Source organism: Rhinoraja longicauda, chromosome 32, assembly GCF_053455715.1.
Source record: "Rhinoraja longicauda isolate Sanriku21f chromosome 32, sRhiLon1.1, whole genome shotgun sequence".
Lineage (NCBI taxonomy): Eukaryota > Metazoa > Chordata > Chondrichthyes > Rajiformes > Arhynchobatidae > Rhinoraja > Rhinoraja longicauda.
In genome coordinates this window covers 5920340-5934500 of record NC_135984.1, presented here as the reverse complement: position 1 = coordinate 5934500, position 14161 = coordinate 5920340, and the positions used below count along the sequence as shown (strand labels likewise).

General features: G+C 46.9%; 2 protein-coding genes across 3 annotated transcripts in view; one reads left to right on the top strand and one right to left on the bottom strand.

Annotated features, from left to right (window-relative positions):
* LOC144608632 (glucose-6-phosphate exchanger SLC37A4-like) overlaps positions 1 to 11566 on the bottom strand; it is a 14356-nt gene extending 2790 nt beyond the window's left edge. The window contains exons 1-3 of the mRNA XM_078426605.1: positions 11519 to 11566; positions 4591 to 5067; positions 115 to 381 (exon numbers count right to left, since the gene is read on the bottom strand). Of these exons, the coding sequence (XP_078282731.1) occupies positions 115 to 381; positions 4591 to 4732 (409 nt within the window). The 5' untranslated portion in view covers positions 4733 to 5067; positions 11519 to 11566. The remainder of the gene's footprint in view (positions 1 to 114; positions 382 to 4590; positions 5068 to 11518) is intronic.
* Positions 11567 to 12191: 625 nt separating this feature from the next.
* pcsk7 (proprotein convertase subtilisin/kexin type 7) overlaps positions 12192 to 14161 on the top strand; it is a 148265-nt gene continuing 146295 nt past the window's right edge. The window contains exon 1 of one of the 2 annotated variants that reach the window (XM_078426706.1): positions 12192 to 12326. The gene's annotated coding sequence lies outside the window, so the exon portion shown is untranslated. Of the gene's footprint in view, positions 12363 to 14161 lie in introns of both variants that reach the window. The other variant, XM_078426708.1, reaches the window with a different exon arrangement.

The following is a 14161-nucleotide window of genomic DNA, read 5'->3' as shown; positions in this document are numbered from 1 at the left end:
GTCCACCTTCGATTTAAACCAGCATCTGCAGTTCTTTCCTACACAACTAAACTAAACTGTCCATGTTCTCCAGAGAGGCTGCCTGACCTGCTGAGCTACTCCAGCTCGGTGTACTTTGGAGCTTTGGTGTGTCACGGGGTTTGGGTACCTTGCGCAGAATCTTCCCGCAGGGTGGCCACCCAAAGCCTTGGGCTAGTCCATTAAAGAACCAGAGCACGGTGAAAGCAGTGACAGTGGAGCTCCAGGAGAAGAAGATGTTGACCACTCCCACGAGGAACAGGCCAGAGCAGAAGAGCAGGCGGGCACTGATCTGATCAGAGAGCACTCCGCTGATAAACTTGCTGATGGCGTATGCCAGCGACTGACTGCTGGTTATCAGGCCTGGGGGAATAAATCATATCAAGATTAGTTTGCAGCCTTTACCCCCTTGTTAACGTCCTGTGCTCCAATCTTAAAGCACAGTTCCCACAGCTGAAATTGTGCCCATGTTCCATGTCCAGAATAAACAGTTACTGCCAACTCCATCTCCCATTTTCAAGTTTATAAGTTATAGGAGTAGAATTAGGCCATTCAGCCTATCAAGTCTACTCCGCCATTCAATCATGGTTGATCTATCTTTCCCTCTCAACCCCATTCTCCTGCCTTCTCCCCATAACCCAGGACACCCGTACTAATTTAGAATCTGTCAATCTCCACCTTAAAATATCCATTGACTTGGCCTCCACAGCCGTCTGTTGCAATGAACTTCACAGATTCACCACCCTCTGACTAAAGAAATTCCTCTTCACCTCCTTTCTAAAAGCAAGTTTGTTTATTCTGAGGCTATGGCCTCTGGTCCTAGACTCTCCCACTTTAAACGCAGACCAGGTTTAAAAGTTTCATCCAAAAATTGTTTCCTTCCACATTTAGCCTTCGAGTCATAGAGTCATACAGTACAGAAATGGCCATTCAGCCCAACTCGTCCATGCCGACCAAGATGTCTTAACTAAGCTAGTCCCATTTGCCCGTGCTTGGTCCACATCCCTCCAAACCTTTCCTATCCTGCACTTGTCTAATTGTCTTTTAAATGTTGTTATAAAACCTGCCTCAATTACTTTCTCTGGCAGCTAATTCCATATATGTACCATTTTCTGTGTGAAAGGTTATGTTTCCACTGGTGGGAGAGTCTAGGACCAGAGGACGCAGTCTCAGAATAAAAGGACGTACCTTTAGAAAGCAGATGAGGAGGAATTTCTTTAGTCAGAGGGTGTTGAATCGATGGAGTTCACTGCAATAGACGGCTGTGGAGGCCGTCAATGAATATGTTTGAGGCAGAGATTGATAGAATCTTGATTAGTATGGGTGTCAGGGGTTATGGGGAGAAGGCAGGAGAATGGAGTTGAGAGGGAAAGATAGATCAGCCATGATTGAATGATGTAGTCCTGATGGGCTGAATGGCCAACTTCTGCTCCTAGAACATGAATTTATGACCAGTAGTCAATAACTAGGAGATTAATATTGCTTCTCAGACTACCTCCCTCCCCCCCAATCTGGGATTCTTGACATTGCTCCACCCACTGGCACCATTCTTCCTCAGAAACAGCTGAGCTAAGACTATAACAGAGTCCACATTCAGTGATTCAGCGATGTTACAGGATAAGCTGGTACAGACAAGTTTCAATAGGCCACTTTGCAGGGGAAACAAATCTGTGTTGCTCTTCACAGAGAACAAGGTGTAATTATACAGCAGAAGGCTGCACAGAACAGTCAACTATTTGCACTACACTGCTAACTGCCTCAGTCCATTTGTGGCAGACTTTGTTTTGATAACCAGATCAGCTAAAGAACAAACTTCCTCTGCGTTCATTTTGCAAAGTACAGCACAGTAGGCAGTCATTTGACTTGTTGCGGCGATGTAAATGTTTTGTGGAGGCAAGCCAGCCAGTCCCACACTTGTCTCCTGCAATTTCTCTTTGAAAGCCAAGATAATGTATTCTGGATCACAATACCTTGCCCAAGTCAAGAGTGTTTTATTGTCATAAGTCCCAGATAGAACAATTAAATTCTTACTTGCAACAGCACAACAGAATGTATGTAAACATGTGCAGAGTAGCGACTCTGCAACAAAGCTCATGTCAAACACCTCCAACCCATGTCTTCTGCTTCGCTCTGGTTTTGTTTCAGTTATACAGTTTGAAAACAGGTTCTTCGGCCCACCGAGTCTGTGCATGTTTGTCCCATATCCCTTTGAACTTTTCCTATCCTTGTATCTGTCCAAATAGCTTTTGAATGTTTCGGAAGGAACTGCAGATGCTGGGGTTTAAATCATAGATACAAAATGCTGGAGTAACTCAGCGGGACAGGCAGCATCTCTGGAATGAGAAGAGAGTCTGAAGAAGGGTCTCGACCCGATACGTTACCCCTTCCTTCTCTCCTGAGATGCTACCCGACCCGCTGAGTTACTCCAGCATTTTGTGTCTAGCTTTTGAATGTTGTTATTCTATGTGCACCAACTACTTCAACTGGCAGATCATTCCATACACCCACCACCTTTATCTGTTCATCTCTGGGCCTGTTCATTGAAGGGCATTCCCCTTCTTTTGAACAAAGCTGCACATCAGAGCCTGAAGAAGGGTTCCAACCCGAAACGTCACCCATCCTTTTATCTCCAGAAATGCTGCCTAAGCCGCTGAGTTACTCTAGTACTTTGTGTGTCTGTCTTCGGTCTGCGCGGCACGGTGGCGCAGCGGTAGAGTTGCTGCCTTACAGCGAATGCAGCGCCAGAGACTCAGGTTCGATCCTGACCAGGGGCGCTGTCATATCATATCATATCATATATATACAGCCGGAAACAGGCCTTTTCGGCCCTCCAAGTCCGTGCCGCCCAGTGATCCCCGTACATTAACACTATCCTACACCCACTAGGGACAATTTTTACATTTACCCAGCCAATTAACCTACATACCTGCACGTCTTTGGAGTGTGGGAGGAAACCGAAGATCTCGGAGAAAACCCACGCAGGTCACGGGGAGAACGTACAAACTCCTTACAGTGCAGCACCCGTAGTCAGGATCAAACCTGAGTCTCCGGCGCTGCATTCGCTGTAAAGCAGCAACTCTACCGCTGCGCCACCGTGCCGCCCTGTCTGTCTGTACGGAGTTTGTACGTTCTCCCCGTGACCTGCGTGGGTTTTCTCCGAGATCTTCGGTTCCCTCCCACACTCCAAAGACGTACAGGTATGTAGGTTAATTGGCTGGGCAAATGTAAAAATTGTCCCAAATGGGTGTAGGATAGTGTTAGTGTGCGGGGATCGCTGGGCCGAAAGGGCCTGTTTCTGCGCTGTATCTCTAAATCTAAAAAAATCTAAACCAGCATCTGCAGTTCCTTCCTGCACATCAGAGCCTCCGTAATTCCTCACCTCATGTTGGGGCCCATCTCTCCTGCTGTTGCCAGCTGTTCCACAACTGGACGATTGGACGCAGTGGGTAAGTCTAGGACTAGAGGCCATAGCTTTCAGGAAGGAGGAGCCAGCGCTGCCGTCGCAGCTGCGGCTTGCCTGCAGTCCGTCTGTCTTTTGTGTTTTTTGTTGTTTTTGTCTGAATTGTAGTTTTAATATGATGTAGTGTTGTATGTTATGTGGGGGTGGGGGGGGGTGGGAGGGAACGGGAACTGTAACATTCTCTCTCCCGAACGGAGACACGAACTTGTTTCTGTGTCGTGTCTCCGTTCCCGTTGCGGTCTACCACCGGCCATGCACCTGGGACCACCTGGGGCTCTGGTTCACAGAGCCCACGGCCCGGACTCACCACCTGCGGCGCTGGCTGCCTGCGGATGCTGCGGGAACGGCTGCGACTCGTCTCCGGAGGCTCCGGCGCGGGCCGCGTGGACATCGGAAGCCCGCAGGCCCCTGGATGGGAGCCGACATCGGGAGCTCCGGCAGCGGCAGAGGCAACGTGTTCGCCCGCCCCGAATCGCGGGGCTTGGGTCGGCCCACCGCGGACATTTCACCGTCCGGCGCGGCCTGAAATAGGCCGTGGACCTTTCACCATCCAGCGGGGGCTTCAATATCGGGAGCCCCGACCGCCCCGACGTGGCAACTCCAACAGCCTGACCGCGGGAGAAGACGGCAGGGAAGAGAAAAATACATTTTTGGCCTTCCATCACAGTGAGGAGGGACTGGAGGAGACTCACTGTGATGGATGTTTCTTTTTGTTTGGTGTTAGTTGTGATTGTATGTGTTATTGCATTTTTATTGATTATTCTCATTGGTCTTATTGTTTAACTGCGGGTAATGTTTCATTTCACTACACATTTATGTGTATGTGACAAATAAACGACTATTGACTATTGACTATTGATATTGATTGAAGAGGAATTTCTGCAGTCAAAGGGTGGTGAATTTGTGGGACTTTTTGCCACGGATGGCTGTGGAGGCCAAGTCAATGGATATTTTTAAGGCAGAGATAAATAGATTCTTGATTAGTATGGGTGTTAGGGGTTATGGGGAGAAGGCAGGAGAATGGGGTTAGGAGGGAAAGATAAATCAGTCACGATTGAATGGCGGAGTGGACTAATTCTGATCCTATCACTTATGAATTTATGAAGACTTACCCAAGTCATCTTTCTCCAAGGTCACCTCCTCCATGATGGATGGCATCACAAACAAGAAGGTTTTCCTGTTGAAGTAGTAGAGGGTATAACCCACAAACATGGCTATGAAGATGCTGGACCTGTAGTACCCGTAGCCAGCCATTCTGGAAACTGGAAGTGGAGAACCAAAAGCAAGCCTTCCAACAACAGTGATGACGATATTTAACCAGTGACCAGGTGTTGTTCCAATAATTAACTCAAAGCAGACGACTTAAAAGTTTGATGACTCATTGAGGTCTTCAGTAAAATACATTTAGTTCAAGAGGAGACAGAACAATTGCGAATGAGATGAGACAGAAACACAAACGCAAACTCCACTGTCCAATTCCTCAACGTTGGCCTCGTTTATTTTGCTGTGGTGTTGGATTTTGTAACGAGCTCTTGTTTGTCTTCCTGGCAAAACATTAACTGCTAGGGTCCAAGAGAGTGGTGGAATTTCTATTCTGAAAGAAGAACAAAAATAATTTCAGTTGAGTGCGTGCAGAGGAGGCGAAAAAAATAAGGATTTATTAATGATTAGCCCAGATCAATAGAGGTCGCTCAGATGGTTCAAAAGTGCAGGGCTGGGAGGTCATGAAACAGCCCAGTAAGTACAGCTCTGTCTCAGCACGCTAACCTGTTGAACTTTACCTAATCTGTCCCCATCTTATACATCAGCGTAATGTCTTTATCCAGAAACAATGCATTGGACTGAGATCATATCAGGGGAGATGAGGTTAACCACTTAGTAGGAGAATCAAGAACCAGAGGACATAGGTTTACGGTGAGGGGGGAAAAGATTTAATAAGAGCCCAAGGGGTAACCTTTACACACAAAGGGTGGTGGATGTGTGGAAAGAGCTTCTGGAGGAGGTTGTTGCGGCAGGTACTACTGCAACATTCAGGAAACATTTAGACAGGTAGATGGGCAGGACAGGTTTAGAGGGATATGGGCTAAATGCAGGCAGGTGGAACTGGTGCATCTTGGCCAGTGTGGGCAGGTTGGGCCGAATGGCCAGCTTCCACGTTGTAAGACTCCATGACTATGACGTGATCAAATTTTATTGACAAGCTTTACCAAACCATTCATGCCCATTTGTTCAAGTGATCGTGACTAGATTCGACAGAGACAGTTAATAATAATAATAATAATATTCATTTATTGTCATTGCAACGAGTACAACGAAATTAAAAAATAGCCAATCCTGACGGTGCGTACAAACATATATGCAATAAATGCAAAAACAAAAAAATACAATTATATTAAGTACAAAGATTTTTTAACAGTGTTGCCTAGTGCAGAAGGTAGTGTTCAGTTCTCGTATGGCCCTGGGGTAAAAACTGTTCTTAAGTCTGTTTGTTCGGGATTTGATCGACCTGAAACGTCGACCAGAGGGCAGATGAACAAACAGATGGTGGCCGGGGTGGGATGGATCTTTTATTATTTTGCCTGCTCTACTGAGGCAGCGTAGGCTGAACAGGTGCTCCAGGGAGGGCAGTGAGCAGCCGATGATCTTCTGGGCCGTTGTGATGACCCTCTGAAGGGCCTTCCTGTCCTTTTCTGAGCAGCTGGCATACCATGTGGTTATACAGTATGCCAGCACACTCTCGATGGAGCAGCGATAGAAGGACATCATGAGCTTCTCCTGCAGGTTGGTTTTCCTGAGGATCCTCAGGAAGTGGAGTCTCTGCTGTGCCTTCTTTACTGTGGTGATGGTGTTGGTAGACCAGGTAAGATCCTCTGCGATGTGCGTACCCAGGAACCTGAAAGCGGGTACCCTTTCCACACAGACCCCATTGATGTAGAGTGGGTCGTATTCTACACTGGTTTTCCTGAAGTCAATTATAAGTTCCTTTGTTTTGGAGGAGTTCAGGACAAGATTGTTCACTGAACACCATGCTGCCAGCCTTTGGATTTCATCCCTATAGGCTGTCTCATCTCCTCCTGAGATGAGTCCAACCACAGTCGTGTCATTGCAGAAGGACTTCAAGGAACCATGAAAAATGCCCTGGCACAATACTGGCATTCAATGAGAACAGAGCTGATCTGTAACCCATCTTCCCATCCAAACAATAGCAGCTCAACAATTAAATCCAAACCTGCAACACAGCAATTAGGGATTTTTAATTCTTGTAATTTAAAAAAATAGGAATTGTCGCTAATGTGTAGGATAGTGCTAGTGTAAGGCATGACTGCTGGCCCCGCCCCCTCCCCGCCCCCTCCCCTGAAGAAGGGTATCGACTCGAAACGTCACCCATTCCTTCCCTCCCGAGATGCTGCCTGACCCGCTGAGTTACTCCAGCATTTTGTGTCTACCTGCGATTTATATCAGCATTTGCAGTTTTTTTCCCCAATAATTTGGCAAGCTTGCATGCGAGTCTCTTTGCCAATGTTCCACGAACCATATCCTGAAAAGCTTGAAGCAATTAATAGCTGAACAATTTTCAGTTAGAAATCATCCAACTGTTTCGTGACTGCCACAGCTTTTCTGCTTCTTTAATAAAACGCAAGATCGGCACATTTATGATCTTTGAAAATGGATCTGCATCTATCCCAGTGTCAAATCTGATACATTAATTTTGATTTTGAATCAAGCTGTGATTTAAACAGCAAGATGTGACAACACACCAGTCAGCCCAAGTGGACCATGCTGTTATCTTTGTTCTGCACAAACCCACCTCAGATAAGGGCGACCAGGGTGGAAATGGTCACCAATTTTTGTCTGATAGCGAGAAATATAGTCGGTTAATGTCATAATCATACTTTATTAGCCAAGTATGTTTTGCAACATACAGGGAATTTCATTTGCCATACAGTCATGACAATAAAAAGCAACAGAAAACATAAAAATACATTTTAACATGAACATCCACCACAGTGACTCCTCTGCATTCCTCACTGTAATGGTGATGCATCTCAGCCCAATAGTTGCAACTTTGCAACATTTAGGTGAAGTTGCTACCTCACAGCGCCAGAGACACGGGTTCGACCCAAACTATGGGTGCTATCTATATGGAGTTTATACGTTCTCTCTGTGACCTACGTGGGTTTTCTCCGGGTGCACCGGTTTCCTTCCACACTCCAAAGACATACAGGTTTGTAAGCTAATTGGCTTGGTAAAATTGTAAATTGTCCCTAGTGTGTGTAGGATAGTGTCAGTGTACGAGGTGATCGCTGGTCGGTGTGGATTCGGTGGGCTGAAAGGCCTGTGTCACTAAAAGTAAATAAGATTGATGGAGGTCTCATGCACACAAGGAATCGTTTATTGGAATTAGTTTATGGTCACATGTACTTTGGTACAGTGAAAGACGTAATTTGCATGCTATCAAATCAAATGAAGTAATTTGCATGCTATCAAATCAAATCAAGTACAATTAAACCATACAATTACAACACAGGTAGTGCAGAGAAAAATACCAGAGTGCAGAATATAGTATCAAAGCGTTAATGGTGCAGAGAAAGTGCAAGATTCACAATGAGATAGGTTGGGAGATCAGGACTACATCCTATCTTACAGGAGGTCATTCAGTAGTCTGTTAATAGCAGGGAAGAATCCGTTTGTGAATCTCAGGGTATGTGCTTTAGCTTTTGTATCTTTCATCAGAAGGATGAAATGGGAATGACCAGGGGCAGCACAGAGGCGCAGCAGTAGAGTTGCTGCCAGACAGCGCCAGAGACCCGGGTTCGATCCTGACTACAGGTGCTGCCTGTCTGGAGTTTTGTACCTGACGGACATGTTTGTAGGCAAATTGGCTTTGTAAAATTGCAAATTGTCGGTGCGGACTTGGCAGGCCAATGGGCCTGTTTCTGCGCTGTTTCTTAGAAACTAAAGACCGGGGTTGAAAATGGCTCCCGATTTTTGTGAGATGCTTCCCCAAAATAGTGAGATGGATTTAATGTTGATGCCTCTCTTTTCAATTGTTGCAACTTGGTGACATTTAGGTAACTGTTTCATGCTAGCCAGACTGTTTCATGCTAGCCAGACTGTTTCGTGCTAGGCAGACAAAGTATCCAGCTGAAAAGTAGAAACAAAGAGCTACAGATGCTGGTTAAAATATAAAAGGACACAAAGTGTAAAAAAGTAACTCAGCAGGTCAGGCAGCATCGCTGGAGAACGTGGATAGGTGACGATTCAGGTCGAGACCCTTCTTTCCAGCCTAATCATACTTCCTAGTTCTCGGTCCATAATCTTGCAGATTAGGCAGCACGGTGGCCCAGCTGGTAGAGTTGCTGCCTCACAGCGCCAGAGACCCAGATTAGATCCTAAGTTCGGTTACTGTCTGCATGAAGTTTGCATGTTACCACTGTGATAGTAGGAGGACAGAAGAAACGGTTTAAGGACTGCCTCAAAGTGTCCCTCAAAGACTTGGACATCAACCTCAGCACTTGGGAGTCTCTTGCTCTGGACCATCCAACCTGGCGTAGTAAGCTGACCACAGGAGCCCGTGCAGCAGAGAACAGACGCACTGCAGAGGCCCAGAGGAAACGCACCGCGCGCAAGGCCTGGGCTACCTCCACTTCCACTGCAGCACCCATCCACTTGTGTCCTGCGTGTGGGCGTGCCTTCCGGGCCCGGATTGGCCTCACCAGTCACTTCAGGACCCACAGTCACCAATCCTCCAACTGAAAGTGAAGTCATGGTCATCTTCGAACCCGAAGGACGAACAACAACAACAACAACCACTGTGATAGTGTGGGCTTCCTCTGGGTGCTCCAGTTTCCTCCCACATCTCAAAGATGTGCAGGCTGGTAGGTTAATTGGTTGCTGAAAATTGCCCCCTGATGTGTGAACGAGTGGTAGAATCTGTGCGGGGGGGGGGCAGAATTGATGTCAATATGGAGAGAATAAAAACTGGATGGAGTGTAGAATTATTGCAAATGGGTGGCCAATGATCAGTGTGGCCCGTTTCCATTCTGTACTTCTCTCTCCACATTAACACACACCATGTGCCCAACAGATAGTCATTAAAAGGAACACATGTTTTTTGCCTCCTCCTCTCAGGCAGTGAATTCCAAACCTTTTGCCGATTAACAAAAAATAAACTTCAACTGCCCTCCAAATGCAGATTTTAGCAAGGCCTTTGACAAGGTGCCGCATGGTTCATGAGGTTAGATCACACAGGATCCGGGGTGAGCTGGCCATTGAATGCAATGTTGTCCTGTGTAGGAAGGAACTGCAGATACTGGTTTATAATGCAGATAGACACAAAGTGCTGGAGTAACTCAGCAGGTCAGCCAGCATATCTGGAGATAAAGAAAGGGCGATGATTTAGGTCGGGACCCTTCTTCAATATTGTCCTGGTGGTCAGAGTCAGAGGACAGAGGGTTGTTTTTCAGATTGAAGGCCATAGACCAGTGGTGGGCTGCAGGGTCTCCTGATGTTATTTAAGGTCATAAGGAATAGGAGTAGAATTAGGCCATTCGGCCCATTACTCCACCATTCAATTGTGGCTGATCTATCTCTCTCTCCGAACCCCATTCTCCTGCCTTCTCTCCGACACCTGTACTCATTAATCTGTCCTGTATCTATCTCTGCCTTAAAAACATCCACTGACTTGGCCACCACAGCCCTCTGTGGCAAATAATTCCACAGATTCACCACCCTTTTTATATGAACAATGATATTTATATTAACAATTTGGATGAAAATGGAGGTGACCTGATTGGTAAGTTTGCAGACGACAAACTAAAATTAGTGGCATGGTGGACAGTGAAGACCATTGTCTTACGGTTATACTGTAAAAGTGTATGAGCCTATAACAGATAAACTAATTCATTAAATGCTGGGGTAACTCAATGCAGCATCCCTGGAGGGCATGGATAGGTGATGTTTCAGGTTGTGGCCCTTTTCACACACTGAAGTCATCGGAGTCCGAAGAAGTGTAAGAAAATAACTGCAGATGCTGGTACAAATCAAAGGTATTTATTCACAAAATGTTGGAGTAACGCAGCAGATCAGGCAGCATCTCAGGTGGGAAGGAATGGGCAACGTTTTGGGTCGAGACCCTTCTCCAGAGATGCTGTCTGACCCGCTGAATTACTCCAGCTTTTTGTGCCCGTCTTCATTATTGGTAAAAGCCAACTCACTGGTAAAACTGAAGTCAGAAACGCAGCAGATAGATACAAAATGCTTACTCAGCAGATCAGGCAGTATCCCTGGAGAACATGGGTAGGTGACATTTTGGGTCGGAACCCTTCTTCAGACTGATGGGGGGGGGGGGGGGGGGGGGAGGGGGAGAAAGAAAGCTGGGAGAAGGGGCAGGACAGAAGGACCATTGCCAGTAATAAGTGAACACAGACAAAATAACATAGATAATAACATAATGATAACCCTGGCGTAATGAGAATAAGAAACATATTAAGCAGGACAAGCTGTAGGAGGGAATGGCTGTGAAATATCCTCTTGCCTATTTACACTCTACCTTCACCAAGGACAGCGAGGTCGTTGATGCTTTGATATTTGAAGAATCAACACATAAGTCCCAAACACAACAATCAGGTTTTCTTTTTTTTTTGTGTGGTCTGGCAACATAGACTGTGCTGCTCTTTGAACACCACACCAGAGCCTGATCACAAATAAAATAGTTTCTAAAATGAGGAACAATTGGATCAGATCTGTCATTGCTGCATGAATCTAAACAGACCGAGTTGCAAAAGGAAGGAGTTAAATTTATCCCACGGGCATTTCTGCGTTGCTGATGTGCGGTTAGCGTTTTATGTGGCATATATAATTTGTGCAAAGTTAAATCCCACAGAATTTGCATTAACGACCAGATCAGCCAGTGGGGGTGACTGAGAAGCCAGAGGTGACTCTCCTGCTATTCCTGTTGCAGAATAGTTAAATGCTACTCGTTTCTCCTTCAGTGCATATTCCCCTGTGATATCCCGAGGGTTTTATGCACGCTCCTACCTGTGGTGCTGGCACAGCGCAGGTTCCCCTCAGCGACCCGCTCCTGCAACCACAGCCTCAGTGGCAGTAGCAGCAGCCAGCACCCTCCTCCCTGCAAGCAGCGCCAGCCACGCACTCAGCCCGCCCCCCTGGCTCTCCGATTGGCTCCCCTCGCCGATCATCCCGCCCCTAGCTACTCGATTGGGCCACCCAGCCGTCACTCACGCACATCCCGCCCCCCCACTGCACCAGCGACCTCATCCTATTGGATATCAGAGGCGTCAGTCACCGCTGGGAGGCGGGACCAATGCATATAATTGGACAACGCCTACATCAATCACGGTGGAGCCTCTTCCCATTGGGTAGCAGAGGTGTCAGTCACCGCTGGGAGGCGGGACCCCCGCATCCACGGCTGGAAACCCACATTAATCACAGGCTGTTGTCAGCCAAACGGGTGCCATTTCCCTGCAACAAAGCCAATGCAAAGCGCAAAGGTAAGTGCATCGATTGAAGCACATCCGCTGTTACGAAAAATTGAAGATTTAAAAAAAAAATATAGGTAAAAGGTGATGAGCGACGGGGGAGATTGGAGGCGCGCCATCTTTGTTGCTGGCGGAAGTGACGGTTTGACAGCGGGCGCCGCCCCCCCCCCCCCCCCCCCCCCCCCGCCTGCCGCCAGGACCGGAAGTGACTGCGGAGGTGTCGGCGGGGCATCGGCGAGCGGCTGAGGGAGGCGTCGGGGCGAGATGGCGGGAGTGGGAGTGGCGGCGGATGGTGTTGGTGGAGGAGGAAGAGGAGAGCTAGGAGCCGGCGAGCGCCAGGTGCACAGGTGAGTCGCGAGTGACTCCCTCCCTCCCTCCCTCAGGTAACTCACTCACTCCCTCAGGTACCTACCTGCCCCGCCCGGGGCTGCTCTCCCACCTGTCGACCCGGCCTTGGACCAGGACCAGGTGGAGGTGAGTGGCCCCGCGTCCCCGGCTGCAGCAGCAACAACATCTACAGATTGAGCCAATTTCCAAAATGCAATTCTTTCTTTTTTTGGGGGAAAAATAAAAAAGTTTATCTTTCCTTGTGCAGCGTTGGAAAGTTTGCCGCCTGCAAGCACCAAGCACCAAGCAAGGAAGCCCACACAGCCCGGGTGTGAACTGCCATCCACATCTGTTTCAAGAAAATAACTGCAGATGCTGGTACAACATCGAAGGTATTTATTCACAAAATGCTGGAGTAACTCAGCAGGTCAGGCAGCATCTCTGGAGAGAAGGAATGGGTGACCCTTCAAGGGTCTCGACCAGAAACGTCACCCATTCCTTCTCTCCTGAGATGCTGCCTGACCTGCTGAGTTACTCCAGCATTGTGTGAATAAATACCTCAGATCTGTTTCAAGGTGCATGCATAGTTGTTGATAATACTGCAGTTGTCAAGTTGTGTAGGGAGGAACTGCAGATGCTGGTTTACACCGAAGGTAGACACAAAATGCTGGAGTAACTCAGCGCGACAGGCGGCATCTCAGGAGAGAAGGAATGGGTGATCTCTGGAGAGAAGGAATGGGTTTTGTGTTGGTTGTGATTGTGTGTGGAATTGTTTATTTTTGTTGTTCTATTGCTGGACTGTGGGTTTGCTGGACTGTTTCATTTCACTGCACATCTTGTATGTGTATGTGACAAATAAACTTGACTTGACTTGGGTCTCGACCCGAAACGTCACCCGTTCCTTCTCTCCAGAGACACCGCCTGTCGCGCTGAGGTACTCCAGCATTTTGTGTGCTGCAATTGTCAAGTCTTCCGCGTCTTCCAAATGATGTTTGGGTTCAGTGCACCAACCAGAAGTAAGATTTAAGCCTTGTAATCGTGGCTACTCTTGATTGTTATATTCTATTCTCATGTAAATGAAATCCGGTTGTAAATCCTCCTCACTGGACTGTTTATCTCATTACCGAACAAACATTGTTGTTGTGTTGTGACTGTTGTAACTAGTCCCATTTGTAGTTGATTTTGGCCGTAACTCGACTCTGCTGCGAGTTCTCTTTGGTGACGTCGGGCAGGCTCTTTCGCTTTAAGCATCAATCAGTTCGTTTCTTTACTGAGATTAATTTGTTAGAATTTTAAAACAAAATTAGTTGAATTTGAATATTTTTTTGGTGCACATCACCTCTAGTTTCTCTTTAACGTATACAACTGAGTACTTGGTAAATTGTGATTAAAATAATAAATAGTTTTACAGTGAAACTTTGTTCCAGTAAACAACTTTTCTTACCAAGTGCAAGCTGTTGTCTTCCAGTGTTTCCTTATTTCCTTATTTATAAGGTGCTACCTTATTTTATTTTAGTTTCTTTATTTCCTGATATTCTCATTCCCTCCTTCAGCTGCCCATCATCATCACACCCACTACTTAGTCATCATCATCATATCATCATATATATACAGCCGGAAACAGGCCTTTTCGGCCCACCAAGTCCGTGCCGCCCAGCGATCCCCGTACATTAACACTATCCTACACCCACTAGGGACAATTTTTCAAGTCAAGTTTATTTGTCACATACACATACACGATGAGCAGTGAAATGAAAGTGCCCTTCTGTGAAGCTGGTTGTTTATGTTTTGTTACCGTGCTACATTTCTTTGAAAGTTAACTTCCTGTTCCCCAATGTGACCTCCCCACCATCGA